The sequence below is a fragment of the Triplophysa dalaica genome, chromosome 12 (assembly GCF_015846415.1).
Source record: "Triplophysa dalaica isolate WHDGS20190420 chromosome 12, ASM1584641v1, whole genome shotgun sequence".
NCBI lineage: Eukaryota > Metazoa > Chordata > Actinopteri > Cypriniformes > Nemacheilidae > Triplophysa > Triplophysa dalaica.
This window is the reverse complement of record NC_079553.1, coordinates 4,384,011-4,408,398: the sequence shown is the minus strand read 5'-3', so window position 1 is coordinate 4,408,398 and position 24,388 is coordinate 4,384,011. Positions and strand designations below refer to the sequence as shown.

Here is a 24,388-nt window from a genome sequence, read left to right as displayed (position 1 = left end):
AGTCAGCAAATTTCCTTTGGTGCAGATCATGGATGCTGACCTGTGGCCAATTTGAGAAAGTGTTCCCAGCCACAACTCAAGCAGATCTGGTCGTAATTCCACCAACGGTGAGCCATATGATAAAGAATGATGTGGCCCATATGTGGATCTTTTATGTTCAGTTCAGTACAGAACTGACAGCCCTTGTGGCTGATAGACCAAATGCCAAAATGATCCCACAATTTCACTATATTTACACCACAATATTTTTTTATTCAAAATATTCAAGAAACACAATCAGACAATATTAAACACAAAACACTGATTGTCAAAATAGATTTTTTTTAGATCATATGTAACAGTCAAAGAGTATATCTTGCATTTCTGTACACTAAAACTCTAAGAGTAAATTAACTAGTTACATAATAATGTTGACTTCATCCAGAACGACACGTCACTCAGGCATGCTGAAATGCATATAATATAAACTGTATATATAATATATGAAAATAATATAAAATGACAGTAAAACCCACCTTCTAAAAACTAAACTACCTTCAATAACTTCAAGTATTTAAGTGTACAATTCTTATTTAAAAACCAAAGTGAAAGTACACGTTTGGCATTATGTATTATGAAATACTAAACATTTTACATGTCTGTTAAATCTTGTTTAGTGTTTTTTTTTCAAAATCATTTTGTTTCTGGTCAAGAAATACACACAAAAGACAATTCAACTGTTTTAATGTACAATTAAAACATATCATACACTGTACCAAGGGGAAAAAAAACACTGCATAGGCATACAGCAATGACACCAGTCATGTGGTTATAAATTGAATAGAGACAGAAAGAGAGAGAAAGCAATAAGGTGAAGTAAACTAAAGATTTAATCTGCTACATATGCAGTAAGAGCTAATAGAAATAAAAGAAAGCTTAGTGAAGCAGACAGACTAAATGCAGTAAGAAAAGTGTAATTGGAAAAAAAGAGTAAGTAAAATAAGCAGGTAATACAGATAAAGGTGCAGAAAATAGATGAAACAGCAAAACAAAACAAAAACAGAGATATTAAGGAGACAGGAAGGTCAAATAGGAAATGCAGCAATTGCAAATAAATAGTTGGGAAACAAAAAAATAGTAGCCTTTTAGGAAATATAGCCTTTTATGAATAATACAAAAAATGTTAAAGAGGCAGTGGGATGCGCAGCAGATTATGAGTGCATGGAAATAAAATGACTACAAAAAGCACGAAGGAAGGACGGAAAGAAGGGAAATAAACTAAAAGGTAAGGAGGGACCAATAGAAATGAAAGAAGGAAAGAAAGATGGAAGGGAAAGAAAGAAATGGGAAGGAAAGAAATGGAAAGGAGGGAAAGAAAGAAAGAAAGAGAAAGGAGTAATAGAAAAAAGAAGACTGTTGTACAATACGCAGTTGCTGATTGGTTATTATGGGTTTTCAATACATAATTCTTTAAATGTTCCCTTTAATCCCAATTTATGAAACATTTGAATTATGTTTGCAAACATTGTGACTTTACTGTTAAAAATAGTCCGCAAAATACAATCAGGCTAAACTTAAAATTTCAAAGTTAAGTTTTGTTCTGAAAACTAGAATGACCTTCGACATCATCATGGAAAATTACTCTAAAAGCAGAGAGTAAAGAGAAGTAAAGCACACAAGCAGTGTGAATAATTTTAAAGAATAAAGAAGAGGTTTTATTATTCAAACAAAAACAGCATTTGAAATGGAAAGACGCAAAGCAAGATGACTTCACAAAAACATTATTGTTTGTAAATCAGGAAGGAAAAAAGGGGAACCGAGAAAAGCACCCAGGTTTTTTCTCAAGAAAAAGAGAATCATTGCAAGCAAGGCATACACAGTAATAAAGGTAAAGAAATATAGGAGAGGTTTCTGAGAATTAGAAGAGTGAAAAAGATACTGGCTCAGAGGGAGGTTACATTGAGAAAGAGAACACAGGTCAGTGCCATTGCTGCCTCCATTGCATCTCACAGTATTGCTTTCGAATACTCAAAATACACACACACACACACCTACACACACACACACACACACACACACACACATTGACATGAACACAGATCTTTACACACTGGATAGGTTTGGTGTTAAATATCTTTCACTCTGGCAAAAGTTCCACCAGTGGTGTCTATATTTGTATATTATATATTGTCATTTCACAGTGAAACCTTAAAGAAAGGTTTCCAGATTTCGAAATAAAACAATTTGAAGCGGTAACAAAAAGAGCTGTACTTAAGTTTCCATTTTGTCTGAGGTTGAGTCAACTCTTACTTCCATTCTGACTTAAATTATTCTGCCAGTGTTTTTTTTTTTTAATGACTGATTTATCTTTTTGCCCCAATAAATAAAATATAAGTCACAGTATTTACAATCTCAAACACTTCCTCAGCAATCAGAGGTTCGCACAGGAAGGAGGTGTTTCATCATTGCCGGAACATCAAGGGGAAGTTGTTCTCAGGTTGTTTCAGTACGGAGTAAATCGGTTGTAGCCTCCGCGGTACAAACTTGCCTGTGTTCCAACAAAAATAACAAATGTGAGGTGAACAAAATGTATACAGGTAAAATACAGAACACACTTCAGGTAAAATACAGAACACACTTCAGAAGAATTACAGTAAGGTCCCTGATTTACTGAAATCAAAAAACGAACATTATGATTTCTTACAAAATGACGATATCTTTGTATTGGTTTTGGTGATTCACAACTGTTCACCCAAAAACGAAAATTCAGACATCGGTTACTCAACCTCTTGTCATTTTAAACCTGTATGACTTTCTTCACAAAAGAAGATATTTTGAAGAATGTTGGTAATTGAACAGCGCAGTAACCATTGACTTCTATTGCATGGACACAAAACCTATGCAAGTCAATGGGTGCCGTCGCTGTTTGATTACAAACTTTCTTTTAAATATCTTACAAAAAAAAGAGGGTGAATAACTGATGACAGAATTTTCATTTTTCATTGAACCATCACTCGTCATGAGACAAACAATGGCACAGATATATTCTAAGATACGTAAGTGCAAGTTGTCTTCAGTTAAGACAAACCAAGAATGCGTTTTAGTCTGGGAGTAGGTTTAAGCTTAGTCTATGAAACTGCACCATAGTCTATAAAAACGTTGACATTTGTTTACCAGGCCCTTAAAGTGATAGTTCACCCAAAAGTGATAATTCTGTCGTCATTTACTCGCCCTTAAGTAATTGTATACCTGTTTACATTTCTTTGTTCTGATGAACGCAGAGAAAGATATTTGGAAGATTTAAAAAAATTCAGTTCTATTTAAAACATCATTGACTGCATAGCAGGAAAAATTAAATGGTAGTCAAAGGTGCCCCACAACTATTTGTTTAGAAAAATTCTTCAAAATATCTAATTTTGTGTTCAGCAGAACAAAAAATATACAATATGTTTCTCTACTATGGTAGTGTTATCGTTATCTAAAGTTACTATGCTAAGCAGTATTCCCATAGCGAGTTGAGTGCAAGTTAGTACTTATTAAACAATGCAAAGTACCTGGTCACGAATGTGTTTCTGAAAATATAACTACAGGGTTTTTTTTGTTGGTTCCTAACAACATTCACGTCCATGCGTTGTGTTTTGGATGACTGCTAATGCGCTATGTAGCAAACATGCTATGCGCTAACAACCAGCTCCCACCTCAGAATCAAGTTTGAGCTATTAGTATAGCCCAGTAGCATTACCAGTAGTATTTCCCGCGGGAACCAAAAGAGCGAGTTAGAACATGCACAGTGAATGAAGATTGCAATTATCTTTCTCGGTGTTTATCAGATCAAAGAGATCTATACTTTGTAAGTTTTGAAACAACCTGAGGGTGAGTAAATAAAGACAGAACTTTCGTTTTTGGGTGAACTATCCCTTAAACTCTGTATTTCATCTACTGCATTGCATCTCACCATTGTTCCAACTCCATAAGTGGTGGTAGGTCCTACTGAATGATGGTAGGGGTCAGCTGCCGTTGCGTAGACTCTTCCATATCTTAACATGAAATAATATGTAATTAATGACAGCAGTTTATTTATATACATATATTAATATAGAGATCGATAAAAAAAAAAAAATATATATATATATATATATATATATATCTTTCCATGAAATCCATATGCTTACAACAGTTTTACTCATTTGGTGCGAAAACGTTCTCATATTACTGCACAGTTTCATTTCTTGGTAACACTGTTGAGTTTACCGGAGGTGACGTGTAAAATAGATTTGTCTTTACCCATCACTGTATGTGGCCGCTGCAGTGGCCGAGGCAGACTGAGCAACTCTGTATGCGGCTGGATAACCTCCCTATAAACACATGAGGAGATGTTTGAAAAAATGAACAATCATTTTGTATATTTTTCCCGGGCATCACAAATGTTTGTTTCACAATGTAGGGTTTGCACAGCAAAGTATTGAGATCATTTCTAGTAACTAAGGAGATTAAGCAAATAAACCAAAATATTTAAAATAAAACGTGGAGAATTTGTAGAATATTATGAACGGTACAATTTGATCCAGAATCTGCTGAACTTCTCCTTCAGTCACAGTTTTCTCAGGTAAACCAGTTTCATTTCCATGTCGAACAATCAAATTTCTAAATGAACAGTCTCTTAAACCAGTAAAGTAGACTGGTAACAGATTATTACTACTTACATAGACCTCTGCACTGTACAGTCCATCCTGATACACAACTCTGCAGAAAGGGGAAAAGATGAGCATGAGTATTTTATTTATTAACTGTGTCTTTCTAATTAGACCCTGCAAGGAGAATTAATAAGAGAGTTGGGAAGGATAATTATTCTCATAAGTAAAGATGATTTAATCCGTTTCCTTATTGCCATCGTTGTGAATAACAACTTGAAATAGTGACAAGTGTAACAAACTACATTCCCCATGATCCCTTGCGCCAGTTTACCACCATGATTGCACCCTGAACCCCCTTCCCATGGACTCCGTATATACATTGTGTTTGTTGTGTTCGAGGTCAGGTCTAGTTGTTGTCTTGTATAGGCTAGCTCAGATACCTTGAGCATTCTGATGCCGTTTTTCTGTGGATGTATTTTTGTCATCGTTTACCCGAGGAGATTTTTTGTCATGTTTTTTCCTCGAACTGTGGATTTTGTCAGTTATTTTTTATCCGTGGACTTTGATTAAACTTAGTGGTGGCGAGGTGAAGCCCCATGAAGCATTGAAGCTTTTCAGCCAAGTGGTTCACAAAAGGGTTCATTTCTCAAGAATTCAATTTCTCAAAGTACCATCTGGTGGCCAAAGAGTGTAAAACAAGCAGATACATTACAGATGTGCCTGATGTGGTCTGTGATGCACCGTATTTTGCACCAGTTAAGGCTTAGAAATAACAGTGAAGAAAAACATTAATTTTCACAGACTAATTTATTTATATGAATATAATGTTTCTTTTCTGGTGGTATATAATGATTATATAACATAACTGTGTAATAAACCTATTGGCTTGAAATGAATAGGGCTATCAAATGTGTGTAAATCAATTATTTGGTCATAATAGGCAGTGGGAGTATTATTATTCTAAAATGTGCTTGTGTAACTATAAAGCTTTATCTATAAAGGCAACATTCGAACTGCTTACAAGCGAGGCTTCAGACGTCATCTATTGTGCCATTGGTCTAAACAGCTACAAGCCTCGATACGGGCGATAAATGTCTTTCTGTCTGGTATGCATCGTATTCGTCAGTGAGATGGTGACGATAATTAGGTTGTTTAAAGAGTTACTGACCCTGGATAAGCTTGAACAGCAGCGGGTGTGGCGGCCGCTGCTGCGGCTGAACGGATGGTATTGTAAACAGCTCGACCGCGTCCTCGGAGAGCAGAGCCTCTGTAGGCCAAGGTTGGCGTGGCCATAGGATAGGGGAAGCTGGCGACTAATAAACCAAAACAATATTAGGGCTGGAAAACAGATTCACCATTTTAACTGTTCCACAATAGGGTCTTTTCACTTTTTTTTCAAATAGGTATTAAGAATAAAGAATAAAATGACCCCACCTGTGTAAAGTTCAGGAGCATACATGGCACTCATTACTGGATTGATCTTCCAGCCAGCGGCTAGAACAACAGACATGCAGCATACAGATGAGGACTTGGATCATATAAAGATCTTGGTGGTGAAGAGTAAAGTTTTCTGATCTTGTTTAATGCTCTACCCTGCACACAACGCAGTCCGTTGGCAATGATTTTGGCAGACACTCACCATTTACTAAAGGTGTCTGAGGCTTCTTTGTCACCACCCTGGCTGTGGCATTGTTCACCTGAGTATGAGAGTCATTTTGTTGTTTGGTAGTCATTGGGGCTCTCTCTCAGACACGTCAACATATTGTTATACATTACGCATTAGGCAAAGCGTTAATACATGCAGTTTACATGGTAAACACTGAGCTAAGCTAAGGAAACAAAAGTGCCATCATACCTCAATCTTTCTTCCCTCGACGATGGTTCCGTTGAGCTTCTCTCTCGCCCGGTCTGCTTCCGCCGCACTCTCGAATGTCACAAATCCAAAACCCTGATAAGGAAATAGACTCCATCTATTTATCAGAAAAAGAAAGTAACTCTACAAACCTTAAAAATGACTGACCTTTGACCCTCTCTCGTTGAAAATGATCTCCACATCTAGAATCTTGCCAAATTGCTGAGAAGTGAAAGCAGAGATGATTCAACAGAGCCGTCAGGTAAGAGTTTGGGTTTGACTGTGGGTCTTCCCAAAATGCCAGGACAAATAGTTATTGAATAATGTTTTACATTTGGGATAAATGAGAATCCTCTTACCCCAAACATTTGCCTAAGGTCTGGGTCACGAAACCTAAACGGTATGTTGGACACATGGAGTCTTTTGGGTTGGGCCTTACCAGCACCTTCCTCATCACCTGATGTTCCACTTGCCACAGAAGCACTAAGAGACTGTGGGTCAGATGATATTGGAGCCAACGAATTGTCCTGTGAGCAAGAATTGAACGATAGAGAAGGAGGTAGTAGAGGTAAAAATAGAAGCATGAGGTAAAGAATGTTTGGACAGTAAGTTAGAAAGAAGGGGAAGAGAAAATTACAGACAGAAAGCAAAAAGAAACGTTAGCACACATTTTATAGCTACAGATTAACTAGTATTTGTCTGTGGCAAGATTTCTTATCAAACTTATTTGAATTATTTATACGTATTGAGAGAAAAACTGTTTTTAAAGTGACCACAACAAAACGCAAAGGAGCATTCCTCATCCAGTGACTCCTCTCAAGCAAAAGTGAGGTTTCCATTTTAGTGAGCTGTCTAAATACATGCCTGTTAGAAATAGAAATGTAAAACAACCCAATTCGCATTGAAAATAGAGCATAAACACATTTCACTTCAGTGAAGTCAATAAATCAGCCGCTGAAAATAAAGATTGTAAAGTAGCTTACTCAACATGTGTAACTTTTTGAGAGCTGCCACTGAAATACTGCAAAACTGTGAAAAATCACAATCATTTGTAATGCATGGTTACACAGCATTTCCTAGACCGCACAGTTTTAGCACGGCTGTAAATCAAATGTCCCCATGCAGATCAATACATAGGAGTGTTTGTGCCGCAAACCCAACACGTCTACTATCCCACAATGCAACACGATGCCAACAGATGTCTGCATAGCCTACCTTACTAAATGCCACAAAATGGTTACCATTTAAAGATGGATTAAAAAGTCAAGTGTATTAAAAATTGCTCAAAAAGCCAAGAAGAAAACAGTAGGCATGACGTGACAAAGACAAATAGAGAGGAGGGATAAATGCTGAAAAGGCCTAAAATGTTTTCAGAAAAAAAATCATTAATTTTATGGCAGTAGGAAATATGTTTAACAGATGATAAAGGTATAGTTCATCCATTTTCCCTGTAGTTCCCTGTATACGTTTCTTTATTGGGCTGAACACAAATAAACATATTTTAATGAGAAGTTTGTAATTAAGCCGTTTCGAGTCACCATTGACTATCTCCATAGTCTTTTATCCAATGGTGACCCAAAATGTCTCAGTTACAAGCTTTCAGTAATATATCTTAATTTGTGTTCAGTACAACACCAAAATATATTTACAGGTTTGTAACAACTGGAGGGTGACCAAATGATGATAAAATTCAAAATTTTGGGTCAACTATTCCTATAAGAATGGTCAACAAGCAGAGGATAAACAGAAAGAGAGTAGTCCAATAAAATTCTATCATTTAATAACTGGGGAAAGTTAAAGCAGTTATGCAAAATGGCCGGATGTTTCCATACTTCTTTAACTCATCCAGTACTACAACCAAAATTCTTGAATCTGACTGTGTGATCAGAGGGTGCATTCCGTTCATCCACTTCCTTTTTTTATTCGACAGCTTTTATTGTACTTTTTTTACACGTAGACTACAGTGAATACTTGAATAGATACGATTCGATAACCGACTGTAGGATAATTTACAGAAAGAACAAAAACACAATAAATCATATATGATTATTGACTATGCTTCCTTGCTCCAGTATAATTTCTGTCCTTAGTATCTAGAAAGCATAAAGCCTTAAAAGTTGTGTTTGCCTTCCACTTCTCTCCGACCAATACCAATGTAATTATTTTGTTGTGATATTTCACATACATGTAACTAATTTGTGTATTTGTCTACCGAGTGAACCCCAAAGAAAAAGTAAAACACAGAATAGCCTAAAATGAAAGTGGGAATCCACTTAAATGTGCTTTAAAGGTCAACAAATACCGAATAGCAACCACTACTTTTAGCAACAGTCACCCAAGATTGAGAAACAGTATGCTATATTAATAAGGAAGTAGGACAAGACACATAAACATAGCTTCACACACAGACACACACACACGCAAACAGATTGTTGTTATGGTTACTTCTGAGCTTTGCCAGGCTTACTGCTAGCAGTAATAACTACGACAGCAGGTTTCAAACAGGAAATACTCTAGAAATACATCATCATATTCAACGCATTCTTCCAGGCCAGGGAGGGTGCTGGGTGAAAAGTACAGTCGGGGAAAGTGTGATGGGAAGGTGTGATAATATCACGACACGATGCAGAAAGCTTGTCTGACTGGACCTGAGAAACATAGTTGAGGGGGGAGGGGTCTTTCCGTCTGACTCCCCCCCTAACCCCTCCCTCCATGGCGACGTCTCATAGTGCCAATATTCGGACCTTGTAACTCTGGTGCTCTCTAGTGATATAAGCAATGTGGCCACAACAAGAGAAACATTTCAGTGAAATGGTTTGACACACAAAAATTCACTCATTGTATTTACCTATTGGAATACTTTTACAGTTAAAATACTACTCTCGATCCTTCCCACAATTCCCTTAGCAGAGAAACATTTACCCGTCTTGTTCATTTATAATGTGCCGGCAATTTATATTTAGGGTGACCCATTAGTGAAGGTCAACATCAAAACAACATCATTTTCATACACTGTACGTCTTAAGTAAAACCATATATATAGACATTTAAAATCATTATATTTAGCATGCGTCCGAAAATATAACAGATTACTATTTGAAGAAAACATTTATTTCTGCTTTCAAAATTATGCAACTTCTTATTCGTGGTTCCTTGTAGATACTGCAGAGTCAGCTTCTTAAATGGAGATAAACATTTCCTAACATCGGTTGCATTGGCCACACTGTAAAACCCAACAGACGTAATATGACATGACAATATAAAATGTGTAAAATAATATTCTTAATTGGTCTGCTTCAACAAAATAAATCTATGGTTAGTTCTTTAATGGGAAACCTCGAGTCATTACATAAACTGTAGGAGAATAAAATATATAGAAGAATTGTAATGCATTATTCTTATAAATAATACACATCAATGTGTTTAGTACATTAAATATCTTTAAATCTTTAACACAAAGATTTACTTCAAGACTAAAGATAATGTTTCATAAGCAGAACTAGGAAACCGAAACATTAATTTGCTCTTCCACAACAAACTCCCACATTCTTATATGTAATGCCCTAAATTGAATTTCCATACATGGACAAGGCAAACGGGGGCATGTACAGGACATGGAGTTATTTTTAGGCCGGTCAGGAGATCCCACAGGCCCAGTGCATGATATTGTATATCATCATTATATTCTTTACATAATTTTCAAATGCAAAAGCATAGAATATAAACAGATTTCATCCTGGACAAAAGATATCTGATCTTTTATTAAAGGATCACTCTGCACAACTAGCTATTTGAATTGAGATATAATGATAGTGGTTGATAGATTTATACTTCTGTTCTCATGTGTTCACTGATATGACCCTGATCTTGGCAACTGTAGTTTAAGATTATGTTGTTCTCATCAACAGGTCTTTTTCACAGACAATCCTGAATCTACAATGAAATTCAGTTATTTACTGATGAAGTAATTTATCACTGTTTCTTACTGTGTTATTGGTTACAGACTCCGTCCCATCAAGCTGAGATGTCTGGTAAACTCTTAACTGATGGTGATCGGGATATTCTGGGCTGGTGTGAGTGCCGCTGAAATCAAGGGGTGGCAGCATGGCAGCAGTTGTGGGTTGGGGTTGTCCATGTGGAGGATATGAAGGGGGTGGGGCATAGACCTGAGGAAGGGACGGGTCGCCGTTGCCTGGCCCCGCCTCTTGGGCGGCAGCCCCCTATGATGAGACATAGATGCTGTTTAGTATACATAATGATAGTTCTAAAGTTTCCATATAAACATTATACTTCCTAAAATGAGGCATGCTGTATATATTTTTCGGATTAACTTTCATTAAGTAATGGTACGGTACAAAAAAAACATGATTTCAAGCCTTAAACATGATTTTTTTTGTCCACAAAACAATGCGGAAGATCAAAAAGATGAAAATGTATCTGAAAAGAAATTGAATTAAATGTTGCATTTAAAAATATTTTATACATTCAATCTAGGCCTGTATTGGACTACAGGAGACAAATTATTGCGAAACACATTCTGTACATAAATCACAGACCAGAAACACTAGATGAAATACCCAAATCATGAAAGGCACAAGACAAAATGTATAAAATATGGATAGGATAAATGAAAAGTCTCACCCCTTCAGTGCATTCCGCAGGCAGCCCAATAGTCACCAACAACTGATGCATGCTTTAATGCAGACCTTTCACCCGCCCACCTCACCATAAACCTCTCAAACCAACCAATAACAGACCACCAAATCTGTCTCAAGGGGGGTCTTTACACCAGCTGTGTTCATTTGGCCATGTCAATCATCTACCCATCCCCCCCACACTATAAACACTCAACGGACAAGCCAAACTTGATAAAATCTATTTTATCACTATTTGATGTTTCTGATCAGTTTCAAAAAAGGTAAAAACATCACCAACAAGGTTTTGATGATATTAATTTCCGACAATCCTAATCAAATTGATAAGAACCAAACCGTTGGGTTCAAATAAACCCAATTTTGGGTCAAACATGTACCTTTTATAGATTAATTCAAACCAACAGCTACACACCCAACTACGGGTTGAAACAACCAAGCATTTTTATGATCGCTTAAGAAGAGTCCACATCATATCGTTTTATCATTCTGTGTAACACAAGCTTTAAATCTTTTAAAGATTTTTATCATTCTGATAGCAACAGCGCTTTTGTTTTATTTGGTGTTAAATGTCATGTTTTATTATATGATGTGTCAAAGAAAGCAAAAGTTTTATATTTCCTTATTGTGTATGTCATGCGCAAAGAACTAACACAACTCATGTACAAATCTTTTCCAGTCTTACACACCAAGTCACACATCTCTCAGTCCATGTTTACTCTTATCAGCTCTTTAACCCAACAGAGCAGACGGAGTAAATTTAGACTTCACTGATAAAGAAGCTCTGATTAAATATTACCACCTCATTGAAATTCCTCAGCAGTAACAGAAGCATCATCTGACAGGAGGTTTCATATCAAAGCTTTAATTCACCGCTGTGATATAAAACCACAATATTGTGAATTTAACTGCCATTCACTATTAAAGAACATGACAGCTTACTTTCATTTTTCATCTCACAGGAGTAACCTGACACCCCGCTGATGTTTTAAAACAGGTGCGGTCAGACCTGCGAGCTGAAAAACAACGGTCTGCTGACAAAACGTCACCCCGTGGAGAATTAACCACCTCATCAAAAGTCACATGTTTGATTTTAACCGTTAAATCAACTACGATTTCAATTCTTGACAGATAACAGATACAGGCTTTTTGAACCTTAAATATGAAAAATGTGATGGGTTTTCACAGACAGGGTCATCTATGGTCTGAGCAGTATGCCAGAGGATGTAAAGTCTACAAACATGATACCTTTGTTAATATTTGTTAAGAGTTTCCCCCTATGAAAGGATTTAAATTAGGCTTCTGTGATTACCTTTCACCCCAAACATACACACACAGGCCCCTTCAGCTGTCAGGTTTGGGGTTAAAGATCAGAGTCAGAATGCCAGGTGCCTGATTTGACAGCTGGAGATCCTTTAAACACATACACACACATATATCCCCAAAGACAAGAACTTCTCAATGTATATTGTATCAATCATGCATAATGACCACTAAGCAGTATAATGACGCCTGTTTTATTAATCTATATTCATTTTAATTTACTATATTAATTTGCTAGCAGTAGTTTATATTGTCACTCGAATTTCCTTTGGTTCATGTCAGCATATGAGAGTTATTTTTGTGAGAATGTTCAACTAACTGTGGATTATTCCTATTTTATTCACTGTCCCATGAATAAACAAGCATATAGAAATCAACATACAGTACAAACATACAAGCCAAAATTAAACTGTGTTTGTTAAAGGGATAGTTTGCCTAAAACTATTATTCTGTCATCATGTTTTCACCATCCTGTCATTTTAAACCTGTATGACTTTCTTCTGCACAACACAAAAGAAGATATTTTGAAGAATGTTGCTTAGCATAAAATTGTTGGTCCCCATTGACTTCCATTGTATGGACACAAAACCAATGCAAGTCAATGGAGTTTTTTTGGTTACCAACATTTTTCACAATATCTTTTTCGTTGTGTGGAAGAAAGAAAGTCATCCAAGTGAACTATTCCTTTAACTTTGCAAAAAAAGACAAACATGGCTTAAAACAAGCTCTTGAATACTCCCAGAGATCAGCTATTCCTCCATTCTAGATCTGTATTTACTCTTCAATAAAGCGTAATCTGTCACCGTCTATCACTTGAGATAAAGTCAAGAGGCAGTCCGAGACTCCATATCTGTTTCTACGTCTGTAATCTGTATGTATCTGTGTGAGGGAATTTCAAGTAAGAACAGGCTAAAAATACAGCTGGTGTGACAGAGAGGAAGAACACACACACACACACACACACACATCGCTTATCAGCTGTCATGGTATTCTCTTTCTCTCGCTCACTTGCTCTCACGTACACACAAATACACACTGAACCTGTTTAGACTACCTCGCAGAGACAAATATAACTAAAAGTGGGACACAGTGTCCTTCCTTGACAGACATTAGACATCCACTCTTTAGACCTGATGACAAACTTTTATGACACAAAGAAGCCTTATGATTTGTTATGTTATTCACTCTTTTACAAATAATATCTGGATCAAGTGTAAAACAGATACTTACAGGAACAACACTTTAGGAACTATGACGCAAACTGCATCGCAATGATGCAAATGAGTATTTGTGTATTGAAAGGATTGTCTCAATATCTGACATGACAAGTGTCAACTGGACCGTGTTCTGTGTACAGACTGGATTGTCAGGCCTTAAAACATGTCGCATTTGACACTAACAATGACAACACACAGAGGAAAGATAGAGAAGAAGATATAAACAAACTGTTCCACAGAGCATACAAAACTGTGATAAAGGGACACGTTTACCTGTACTAGGCTGGGGTAGCAGGAAGCTGTCTGGGGGTAAACAGGGAGTCCGTAGGGCTGAAGGATCACAGTAGGGGAGGACAGCATGGTGCATAGCCAGAAAAAGGAACAGCTTAAAGGGACGGGAAAGAGAGAGGGGAAGGAAAGTTCTCTCAATCAACTGAGTACCAGATTGAGAAAGTTTGGTGTCCCAGTGAAGAAAGAAAAAAGATCCAGTGGTATGACAAGAAGAGTGGGTTGCACTGATGGCTGGCGTCACCACTTCCAGAAGATAAACAAAATGACAAATTAATAAAGAAAGACAAAAATAAGACCCTACACAAGAGTGAAGTGTCTCACAAACTGCAGAAGAGATCAGGACTGAAAGATCTGTGGGGGAACACGGCATGTGTGTGTGAAAAGAGAGAGGGTCTGTCTGTTTGATAGACAGAAACACATGCTCAGAGTTGTGTTACAGACTCGTTTATAAATAGTCCCTTCCTAAATTGCATTTAATCGCTAATAGAAATTACTACGAATCGCGAATAAATAAATTACTACTTAAATTAATGTAAACTGTGAATTGCATTAATGTGTAACAGTTGCATATCTCTTTGTCATTATGTTTCGTCGAAAAAAACCCGTTACTTACGACTTTAAATTCAAACATGCTAATATAAGAAAACATGTCAGTACAAAATCAAAAATTCGACATTGTTTTCACTTCATACCAACATTATGCGACTATTTATATTTTCAACACTAGGAATGCTAACATCGTTCGATAACTTTAATATGCTGAATATTAATACATCAAAAATGCTAAACAATGGGGAAGTCTTAAAAACATAATGCAGAATCTTTACAAGTACAAATTATTCACTTTCAACGTAATTATCGTTAACGCGTTTGACGAGATTAAAAATGATTTCTCCATATTTGACGTCTTGCCTCCAACCAGTAGATGGTACTCACACATTCGTATTCTGTCCTTCTATCGGTACACGTGGTTATCACGCAATGATATCTGGGTAACGTAGTCAAGCAGGAACATATAAATCACCGGAAATTCCGCTTGCATGTTCTCTTTACTTGCGAGCCTGACGAAGACAGGTAATGGCGCTTCAGTTCTTCTTATTTCGTGTCAGTTTGGCATGAGTGGTACATTTACCCGACATAATGTGATTGTATTTGACTTGATAAACGAATGTTGTATGTGGCCAGTGTCGGATATTTGTGTTTTTTTAATAATATCGATAGTAGTTTTATCGCCGTGTAGCACAACGTGCTCACGCAAGACGGTTTCTGGCCTAGTGCACATGCACCTCAGCTCTATGTTTCTTATTCATAAAAGCATACAAAGTTCCTACATATAAATTATTTGTGTTAAACTGCTTATTACTGTTGTTGATGTGTTTTTGTGTACTGCAATTTTTCATTTTCTTCGGGTTTGTGAGCTCATAATACAAGCGTTATACACTGTTTTAGATGAAGAACGTTCTCATACTTTGCAACGCTGGACACCATGTCAACAATTTAAACTGTTTTTAATTTTTAGGCGTCAAGTCGCCATGCCCGTTGCCAGGAGTTGGGTTTGTAGCAAGACTTATGTCACCCCCAGACGTCCCTTCGAGAAGTCACGTCTCGACCAGGAGTTGAAACTCATTGGTAAACATCAAATCGATGCAAAGGGATTTCTAATTTTTAAATAAAAGCCGAAATTAATAGTAATATTTCCTTTACAGGCGAGTATGGGCTCAGGAATAAGAGAGAAGTCTGGAGGGTGAAGTTTACTTTGGCCAAGATCCGCAAGGCTGCCAGAGAGCTTCTGACTCTGGATGAGAAGGATGCTAGGCGTCTCTTTGAGGGTATGTATTTGAGATTTGCTGTGCTCCAGTGCTTATTTACACTTTATTGAGTGGCCAGTGATTTAAAATATGTATTTCAGATTGTCAGTGTTGTCAAGAATTCCTCGTAAATGAGGCCATGCAACCCCTTAGAACTATCTGCTAAAACCCTTTGCTTTTCTTATTAATTTCTCACCTTGTGATTTTTCATAGGTAATGCCTTGCTGAGGCGTCTGGTTCGTATTGGAGTGTTGGATGAGGGAAAGATGAAGCTCGATTACGTTCTGGGTTTGAAAGTGGAGGATTTCTTGGAGAGGAGGCTGCAGACTCAGGTCTTCAAGCTTGGCCTGGCCAAGAGCATCCACCACGCCCGTGTGCTCATCCGCCAGAGGCACATCCGGTAAGATGGCAAAAATTTGTGAAATGTGTAATTTTTAAGGAGATCATGAACACTGGAAAAATCAGTGTTAATCGGTGTCTAAGGTTTTCTTCCTGTTTTTATTAGCTGACCATATTTAAAGTCCTCCTGGTGAGTGGGAATGAAAAATTTCTGCAAGGTCAATTCGGTTAAGCCGTATACCTTTGCTTGTAATAAATCCAAAGCGTCCTATGATGGCTGGGTGCTTTGGGTACTAAACCATGTCTTTACAGGTAATGTTTGTGTACTTGGTTAGTTTGTACTGTCGTAGCTACACTCTCAGTTGGCCGATGATTTAACTTAAAACAAGTCAGATTGTCAGTGGTGTCAAGAATTCCTCGTAAATGAGGCCTTCCGAGATTGAGCAACAAAGTTGTAAAAAAAAACCTCAATGCACATGGATGCATTAATTTGTTTGTCACTCCACAGGGTGCGCAAGCAGGTTGTGAACATCCCATCTTTCGTGGTGAGGCTGGACAGCCAGAAGCACATCGACTTCTCTCTCCGCTCTCCATACGGTGGTGGTCGCCCTGGCCGTGTAAAGAGAAAGAATGCCAAGAAGGCCCAGGGTGGTGGTGGAGGTGGTGATGATGAAGAGGAGGATTAAACTAATTCCTCTACGGGGCTGAAGGGACTGCAGTGTTTGCTTTTCTCTTCTCTCTGAAGTTTTCAATAAAAAGACTTATTCTAAATGATTAGTCTTGTCTATGGCCTTTATTTCCTTGTTATTAGACATTCATAGGGGATTTGTTAGCATGGCTATTGAGTGGGGACCGTGCAAAAACAATTGTTCTGTACCAACTTTCTTGCGCTAGAAATTACCATTTACTCCACACCTATGAAGGAAGATGCCATGGTTTTGGATTGTCTTAAATGCCATTAAATTTTAGCATTTTGATGTGCGTTAGTTGGGATAATTTTACAAGAATTGCAATATGACATGGCATGGTATGTTGCTTCTGGTTTGCCCCTTAATAATGTATATGGAAAATCACTGAACTGATTAACTGCATTAGACAAGAATTAAACATCACGAAAATGTTCACTGTATTGCCAGATGAGTGTTTTATCCCACCTTAAAATGACTTGACATATTAAAAGAAATGAGATTTATTTCTTATGCATTTGCACATTAAAGTGAAGTATATTATGAATACCTTAAAATACTGACAATACACATGATTGTGGAGGAAATACTTCAATGATCAATCCAAAAAATAAAAAACCTATCCGAACTGGGTAGAGCTCTAGATTAGCTTTATAGCAGAACTATGACACTTAAAAATATATAATACTGCTTTTAGAGCTATTTACCACTTGCCTAAGTACACACACGGTTATAGTTAAATGTGCTATTAATTGTGCTTTGCATTGTCTCTTCAAAAACAGCAAGTGCTTATCTTCAGGCCTCAGAATTGTTCACACTATAGGTCATCTTGTGGACTCATTTGACCTTTCACCTCAGTGCCGTTATCAGGTCTGTTTGTCTGGTCACTGTAAAGTTAAATATAAAGCCATAGTCAACACAAGTTCATAGCAAAATTGCAATTTGGTTAATATTTTGTTCTCACCTTTCACCTTCCTTTTGCCAGAGTAGCATTAGCAGTTAGAAACAGAAAAGAAATGGTCACACTTGCGTCACAATAATGACAGATGTAGATATTTCTAAGGATTTCAGAGCACTTCACACTTAATTAAAAAAATGTATTGAATATCTGACTGGTATTTGTTATTACCTTTGGTCTCTGTCCTGCCACACCACCTGCTTTCCTTGGTACTCCCAAGGTATCGAATGAGTGGCTACGCACCCTAATTGCTCTCTAAGACAGAAAGAGATACTGACTCATGATTGATGCTATTTGTAATGTAAAAAAGCTTTTCAAACATTGTGCAATCTGGTAACAACTTCATGTGCTACTAATTTTTTTACTCGCACTTAAATGTTGAATTTGTCTACCTTAAAGTTCTCAATGAATCCCCCACCACCCTCTGGAACACATTTTCCTCCTTCAGCGAGGGGGATGCTGGATTGTGTCGACTCTCCCAGCATGCATTGAGAGCGAGAAGATAGTTCAGACCGGAGTGCTTCCAACAGACATGAACGTGTGCGTAACTTTCATAAAAAAACGAGAAATAAAAGCAAAATGGATTTAAAGAGAGGAATTAATTTGCACGGACTAATAGAAAGATAGTTTTCAGGATGTTTTGATTACCTCCAGTCGACTGAATTTCTCAGCTTTGTAGCAAGAGATTTCAGCATTTATAAGTTTGGTTAGGAGGAACTCTCTCAAAACAGAACCCTGTTAGTCAAAATCCAGAGAGTCATCAGACACTGATTTGTATGCCACACTTAAAAATTTATGAATGTCATTGCATTAAAATAAAATCAAGAAGCATCAACAAACAAATACTAAAGAGACCTACTGGCAAATAATTGGATTGATGTGATCCAACAGCTGCCTTGCTATATTCTCTGAAAGTTTTAAAAGTCATGTGTTCTCACCTCTGTAAAAATAGGTGGTGAAGGAAGAGGCGGGCCAAATGGGGGCACATCCTCCCTGCCCGTGATAGACACCTGCCAATCAAAAAAGAGGCTTTGGAAGGGTGTAAAAATTTTGAAGGGACAGTTTATCCAAAAATAATTTTGTCATCACTTATTCACCCTATTGTTCCAAACCTGTATACATTTCATTGTTCTGATGAACACAGAGAAAGATATTTGGAAGAATGTCAGTAACCAAACGGATCTCATCCTCCATTTTCTGCCATAGGGAAAATAAATACTTTTGGGGTCAATGGGGGATAAGATCTGTTTGGTTACTTACATTCTTTCATACATTTTATACAGAAATTTATATAGGTTTGGAACAATCTGAGGGTGAGTGAATAATGAGAGAATTTTCATTTTTGGGTGAACTATCCCTTTAACTCTTCTTATCAAAATAAATAATTATATTTACCTGAAATGATCCTCCGTCCCCTCCCTCTCCCTCACTTTCTCTCTTTATCCTCCGCACAGCAATGAAACAATGCAAGAAGTGGGATCTGATCACATCCGAGATAAAGGGGGTGTGACCCTCCTGGTAAACCAAGGCAACGATATCATTCCCAATGTGTCTCTTTCTCTGCAGCTGTGAGTATAAAACAAGGAAAAAGAAGATGAGTTTTTTAAACATTGAAACTAAAACATGATTTATGGTTCCTTACATCCAGCCCTTTGTCCAGATACAATAAATCTGACCTGTTGGGTATCACCTTCAGTGAAGGGGAGTTTAGTGGCAACATGAAACATAATCTCTCTACCGTGGAAGGAGGTGAAAACTGCCTCATCTCCTGTTTGGCCATGAGACACATCCAGACCTCCCTTAAATCTAGAGTAGGGACATTTAAATATGGTTTAAACAGTTGAAAGAACAGTTTTAAAGTGACAATTTACGCAAAAATAATTCTCTCATAATTAATGAGTTGTTCCAAATCTGTATACAAATCTTTGTTCTGATGAACACAGAGAAATATATTTGGAAGAATGCTTATAAGCAAACAGTTCTTGGCCACCATTGAATAACATAAAAATAAACATAACATTTTAATGGTAGTTAAAAGTGCCCCCGAACTGTTTGCCTTCCTACATTCTTCTATACATGTTTCGACAGTACAAATAAACGTACAGTATATTAAACAATTTGAGCGTAAGTATATGATGACAGAAGTTTCATTTTTGGGTGAATTGTTCCTTTAAAGTAGTTTATTGTGTGATTTCTCTCCTTTTGAGTCCTTTACGTCTTACCCAGTAAATCCTTGCAGTTTGATCGTCTGCCCTAGTATTGAAAGAAACTCCAAGAACTCCTCACTTTCCTCATTGTTACCGAGAATATCTTCCTCTGTCAACTACGAAAAATATGACAAAGAATAAGTTTAGAGAAACATAATAGTAACATTAAATAAGATTTTAACGGAATGACATAGCCATTATAAGTTAGCAATGTGTTCATGGAGCTCAACTTTGCGAAAGATTGTAGGTTTGATTTTCAAGAAATAAACACAGATCAAATGTGAAGTACAGAATAAATGGATTGTGAGTTGCTTTGGAAAGAAATGACAAATTCAATGAATTTGTACATTGTGAATCATATAAAAACGCACATTAGAAAAAACAAAAAATAAAGCCCCGCCCCGAAGCCTAAACTTACTGGTGTAAAGCAAATCGCACTAAATTGCACGAATGAAATCGTACAAATTCATACAAATTAGTTAACATTTGCCACCTCGTAAACTTGTTACGTTTTTGCCGTGAGCCATCCATTAATGCCGTCCATTAAACAATATTCATCAGTACACAAAACAGAATCGCAAAGCTTTAAACGCTTATTTGTAAATAACAATTTAAAGAGAAGCAAAACATTATCTCAGTGCATGCATTTACCTGTCCTTCGCGCTGGTATAAAACACCAAATTTAAAGTTTTGTGACACCCTGTGTTCATCAAATGCCATTATAAGCTCAGGGGCCTTAAAAAACACAGAAAGGAAAATTTTGATTATCATAGAGTAGTGTTTGCCTAACTTTATATTTAAAAGATCAGCTTTAAGTCTTCGACAGATTTGACAAGAGAAAGATTGACCTTTAAGTAACTGACAGGCTCAAAACATGACACGCTGACACTCGAGCACAGCATCTGAAATGAAACAAATCATATCTCTGTCAATATGCATTTCAATATCAATCAAGTACAACTGAAGGTGTAGTACCTTAGACAGCTGTACGGCTGTGGGGAAGTGTTGAAAGAGAGAAACTGAGAATGTTCCATGAAGAGAGCACTCCTTCATCCTGATAAAACAAAAGAAATAAACAGCAGAATTTACCTTTATGATTTAATTCAAATGAATTAAATGTAAGGTGAACATTTATATCGACACATTCAAAATGCTTTGTGAAGTTGCAAGTTTGGTAAAGCTTAATAACTTGCATTGTTTTAAAACTCCAGATTTCAGAGACTTTGATAAAAAAACATCACAGGAGATATTTGTTGGGTTTCACAGTCAACACAACAAGATTACAACAGATTGATGTCTAAAAATGGAACACACACCTCAGAATGACTCGCAGGCGATTTTCTTCTTCTTCAAGGCAAACAGACAAAACTAGCGGCCCGATGGAGGGGTCAGACGCTGTGAACGAATGATGATACTGCAACAGAGATGATAGATGCATGTCTAACCTTATATATGTGATTTAATAATTGTTCCTCTGTCATCCAGAAGAGCTGCTAAACTTTATTTCGTTGTTCCTTAAACAATGGCAGTAGAGTTCTATTCTATTATGTCGGTAAACTCATGTTCAACCTACATGGGTTCTCAATGGACAATCATGGTAATGAATCTGTGTGCCTCAACTTTCCAATTTTTTTGTAAAACAACATAAAATACAGTAGTAAGATAAAATATTTACTCTGTGGCGGAAGAACTCCTGGAACATTTTAGCCTCACTGTCTCGTTCCATGATATCGTAGCTCTCCAGGCCAAACCCCCCATGTGAGAGAGTTGGACTGGTCTCCACGTGTCTGTCCAGGGGAGGGTCGATCCAATAGCCTCCAGATTTTGGGGGGAGGATGAGAGGCAAACCATCTCCAATCTTTAAGAGCCGTGTCTGGGTGATCAATTGTAACTATGTAAGAGGAAAATGTATACCAATGGTTCTATTTTTAAGTAGCTTAAACGATTTGGAAATTTGATTTTGAAAAATATGTTCAAATCGTCGCTGACAGAACAAATCTAATAACCAAACACGCAAAAATTATTTCGAGTAATACAATTCATTTATATTTAATACAGTCTCTACCTTAAAAGGTGGTGGGAATTCACAGCGCTGTTCATCCAATCTGCTACCCTGCAGACAAACCCAGAAGAATCAATACAACAGAGCTGTTCAATTTCTCAGTCAATTCTTATAGACATCAATGGGAAAATCAAGACTTGTTTGTCTCAATATTTTGTTTTTGAAAAATGTTATAAGCGTAAGAGACCAAATTTAAATCAGACTATAATTCAATCTCCATTACTGGTAAGTCAAGTCAATTTATTTAAAGACCACAACTTTAACACAACCATCGTTGACCCAAAGTGCTTTACCATAAAGATTTAGATAAAAAGCAACAGAGATCAAAATTGAAAAAGAAAATACATAATAATAAAGTCACAATAAAATCAAAACAGGTATATACAAAACATGCATCAAAAGTACCGCACACGGCATCACTCAAATGCAAGGGTGTAAAAATGAGTCTTTAAATTTGATCGATGGGTTGTCTGATAAGTGTCAGACAGTTTAGGGGCAGCAACAGCGAAAGCTCGGTCACCTTCGGATTTACAGCGAGAACGAGGGACAGATAAGAGATGCTGGTTACAATATCCTACTGTAATGACCTAGAGGTTATATATGCCTGGATAAGATCATAGATGTATTCCGGCTGAAATTTGCAATGCCTTGTATACAAAAAGACTGATTTTGAAATCAACTCTGAATTTGATAGGGAGCCAGGGCCATGAAACAAGAACAGGAATAATGTGCTTCCTCTTTTTTCGTACTGTCAAAAATCTTGCTGCCAAATTTTGACGCCGAGATAGAGTGCTTTGAGGAAGGCCGACATACAGAGAGTTACAAATAGTCAAGCCTAGAAGAGATTAGTGCATGGATGAGGTTTCGAGATCTTTTCAAGAGAGAAAATGTTTTACTTTCGCAAAACAAATCTGAGGTACTCTTTATAACCGTGCTTACATGCTTGTCAAATTGTAGTGATGGATCAAAAAGGACCCCTAGATTTTTTATATGGTGTTGTAATTTATCACGAAGGGAACCTAACCTACTTGTAAGAGTAATATTGAGTGCAGCGTGACCTAGCAAAAGCACCTCTGTTTTGAGAGTAAGCTGTAAAAAAAATGTATTAGACATCCTTGTTCTTACTTCGTCAAAACATGAGAAAAGAAGTTGTAAAGAAGAGTATCACCTGTAGCTTTTCAATTATGGCAAACAATTCTGTCACCTGTAGGAAAATGAGCCGAAAATTACACGAAATGTATCTGTAAAACGTGAAACACGCACAGTAGAATCTAAATGATGCAGATTTCTTCATTTTTTTAATTGTAAGAATATTATTTTCTATTTCCAAACTTGTATATACGTACAACAAATTCAAAAGATCTAATAACGTATATTTCAGATGATTTCTTACCTTCTGACTTGATGTGGCAGAGGTGAGAGGCTGAGGCTCGCTGGAGGGAGAATCTAAAATGTCCAGTATGCTGTGCCCCACAGATTCAGCGCAGCTGTAAAACACACACATACACTGCAGCTCTGGAAGAGACCAGGATCTGTATATGTATGAGTCGATGAAATAAAGCTGTGTCTGACCTGCTCTCGGTTCCAGTGATGAATTTGTCAATCCTCCACGGAGATTAAAAATGACACAAAATACTTCATTCAGACTGCATGTAGACAAGCGTGTTCATTTTCTGTCTTAAAAGTGCAGTACGTTTAATTTGTCGTTTCCACTCACCCTCCATAAGCTCCGAATGTGAAACTTCTTTTTCTAGAGAATAACTTCTCATTTCTTCTCTCCATGACAGTTTGAATTACGAACAGCCACCGAAATATGCTAACCAGGCATGCAGGCCATCACTGCTGATAATGAATTACTGCCTCTCTCTCTCTTTCTCTCTCTGCATCTGTTTCTATGCCCCCTGCCACTCTCTCATTTAATCTCTCTCTGAATCCTTTCTTCTCTCCTGCTGCCTGTTGACTGACAGCAGTAACTCTTGCATGCCCATTCTGCCACCCACATCAAAGGTAGGTGAACTGCTGCACATATACCAACAAACTAAAGGTCCACAAAGAGATACAATTGTGAATATTCACTTGCTGGAATCGTTTAAGTGTTTGTGTAGTGTTTATACAGCGTCTCTAAAAACCTGCGCGGGAGACGTACATGTGAATGGGCTATAGACTATTGCTATAGACCTGTTACCCTTTCAGTAAGCTAGATTCATCAATTATTGACCAAACTCCCTTAGAGAGAGGAGGTAAGACAGCAGGGGAGAGAGGGGTGAGAAAGGGAGGTAGCAGGGAAAGCGGAAGAGAGAGAGGGGTCAAGAGACTTGGCACATAAGAGAATGGAGAAATGAAACAGCCATGTGAAAAAAAGACTTGGTGTTAAGAGAAC

At 37.2% G+C, this 24,388-nt stretch overlaps 3 protein-coding genes across 6 annotated transcripts; 1 reads left to right on the top strand and 2 right to left on the bottom strand.

Annotated features, from left to right (window-relative positions):
- Positions 1–706: 706 nt before the first annotated feature.
- Positions 707–14,266, bottom strand: rbfox1l (RNA binding fox-1 homolog 1, like). 3 transcript variants are annotated; one of them, XM_056762369.1, is made up of 12 exons: positions 13,931–14,266; positions 10,452–10,685; positions 6,825–6,992; positions 6,634–6,687; positions 6,469–6,561; positions 6,253–6,310; positions 6,048–6,107; positions 5,782–5,926; positions 4,683–4,722; positions 4,264–4,334; positions 3,935–4,016; positions 707–2,527 (listed from the first exon to the last, which is right to left on the bottom strand). In XM_056762369.1, the coding sequence occupies exons 1-12, from the start codon at positions 14,015–14,017 to the stop codon at positions 2,483–2,485; spliced, it is 1,137 nt and encodes a 378-aa protein (XP_056618347.1). In that variant the 5' UTR covers positions 14,018–14,266; the 3' UTR covers positions 707–2,482. The 3 variants fall into 3 exon arrangements, with proteins under 3 accessions (XP_056618347.1, XP_056618348.1, XP_056618349.1); XM_056762370.1 differs by lacking the exon at positions 13,931–14,266 and adding an exon at positions 11,107–11,233; XM_056762371.1 differs by lacking the exon at positions 13,931–14,266 and adding an exon at positions 9,114–9,228 and having other exon boundaries at positions 10,452–10,592.
- A 720-nt stretch (positions 14,267–14,986) lies between these two features.
- Positions 14,987–16,869, top strand: rps9 (ribosomal protein S9). Its single transcript, XM_056763479.1, has 5 exons — positions 14,987–15,022; positions 15,468–15,577; positions 15,655–15,777; positions 15,970–16,156; positions 16,604–16,869. The coding sequence occupies exons 2-5, from the start codon at positions 15,481–15,483 to the stop codon at positions 16,779–16,781; spliced, it is 585 nt and encodes a 194-aa protein (XP_056619457.1). The 5' UTR covers positions 14,987–15,022; positions 15,468–15,480; the 3' UTR covers positions 16,782–16,869.
- Positions 16,870–17,268: 399 nt separating this feature from the next.
- On the bottom strand, positions 17,269–23,894 carry rap1gapl (RAP1 GTPase activating protein-like). Of its 2 annotated transcripts, none has more exons than XM_056763477.1 (19): positions 23,726–23,894; positions 23,581–23,613; positions 23,402–23,495; positions 23,177–23,212; positions 22,012–22,059; positions 21,622–21,837; positions 21,263–21,360; positions 20,922–21,000; positions 20,795–20,848; positions 20,598–20,681; positions 19,962–20,062; positions 19,416–19,545; positions 19,135–19,305; positions 18,678–18,749; positions 18,388–18,474; positions 18,132–18,287; positions 17,911–17,994; positions 17,746–17,756; positions 17,269–17,668 (listed from the first exon to the last, which is right to left on the bottom strand). In XM_056763477.1, exons 1-19 carry the CDS (start codon positions 23,788–23,790, stop codon positions 17,599–17,601), a joined length of 1,689 nt encoding a protein of 562 aa, XP_056619455.1. In that variant the 5' UTR covers positions 23,791–23,894; the 3' UTR covers positions 17,269–17,598. The 2 variants fall into 2 exon arrangements, with proteins under 2 accessions (XP_056619455.1, XP_056619456.1); XM_056763478.1 differs by having other exon boundaries at positions 21,622–21,819.
- Positions 23,895–24,388: the final 494 nt, after the last annotated feature.

What these genes read in the sequence shown, in the direction of transcription:
- rbfox1l (XM_056762369.1), bottom strand. Translation starts at nt 14,017, where the DNA reads ATGCTGTCCTCCCCTACTGTGATCCTTCAGCCCTACGGACTCCCTGTT. An exon ending in AGTCTGTAACCAATAACACA is followed by an intron (nt 6,993 to 10,451) that starts GTAAGAAACAGT and finishes TCTTGCTCACAG; the next exon opens with GACAATTCGTTGGCTCCAAT. An exon ending in GCGGCCACATACAGTGATGG is followed by an intron (nt 4,017 to 4,263) that starts GTAAAGACAAAT and finishes TTTCATGTTAAG; the next exon opens with ATATGGAAGAGTCTACGCAA.
- rps9 (XM_056763479.1), top strand. Translation starts at nt 15,481, where the DNA reads ATGCCCGTTGCCAGGAGTTGGGTTTGTAGCAAGACTTATGTCACCCCC. An exon ending in CCAGGAGTTGAAACTCATTG is followed by an intron (nt 15,578 to 15,654) that starts GTAAACATCAAA and finishes TTTCCTTTACAG; the next exon opens with GCGAGTATGGGCTCAGGAAT. An exon ending in ATCCGCCAGAGGCACATCCG is followed by an intron (nt 16,157 to 16,603) that starts GTAAGATGGCAA and finishes GTCACTCCACAG; the next exon opens with GGTGCGCAAGCAGGTTGTGA.
- rap1gapl (XM_056763477.1), bottom strand. Translation starts at nt 23,790, where the DNA reads ATGGAGAGAAGAAATGAGAAGTTATTCTCTAGAAAAAGAAGTTTCACA. An exon ending in AGGAGTTCTTCCGCCACAGA is followed by an intron (nt 21,361 to 21,621) that starts GTAAATATTTTA and finishes TCTCTGTTGCAG; the next exon opens with TATCATCATTCGTTCACAGC. An exon ending in CACCACCTATTTTTACAGAG is followed by an intron (nt 18,475 to 18,677) that starts GTGAGAACACAT and finishes TTTGACTAACAG; the next exon opens with GGTTCTGTTTTGAGAGAGTT.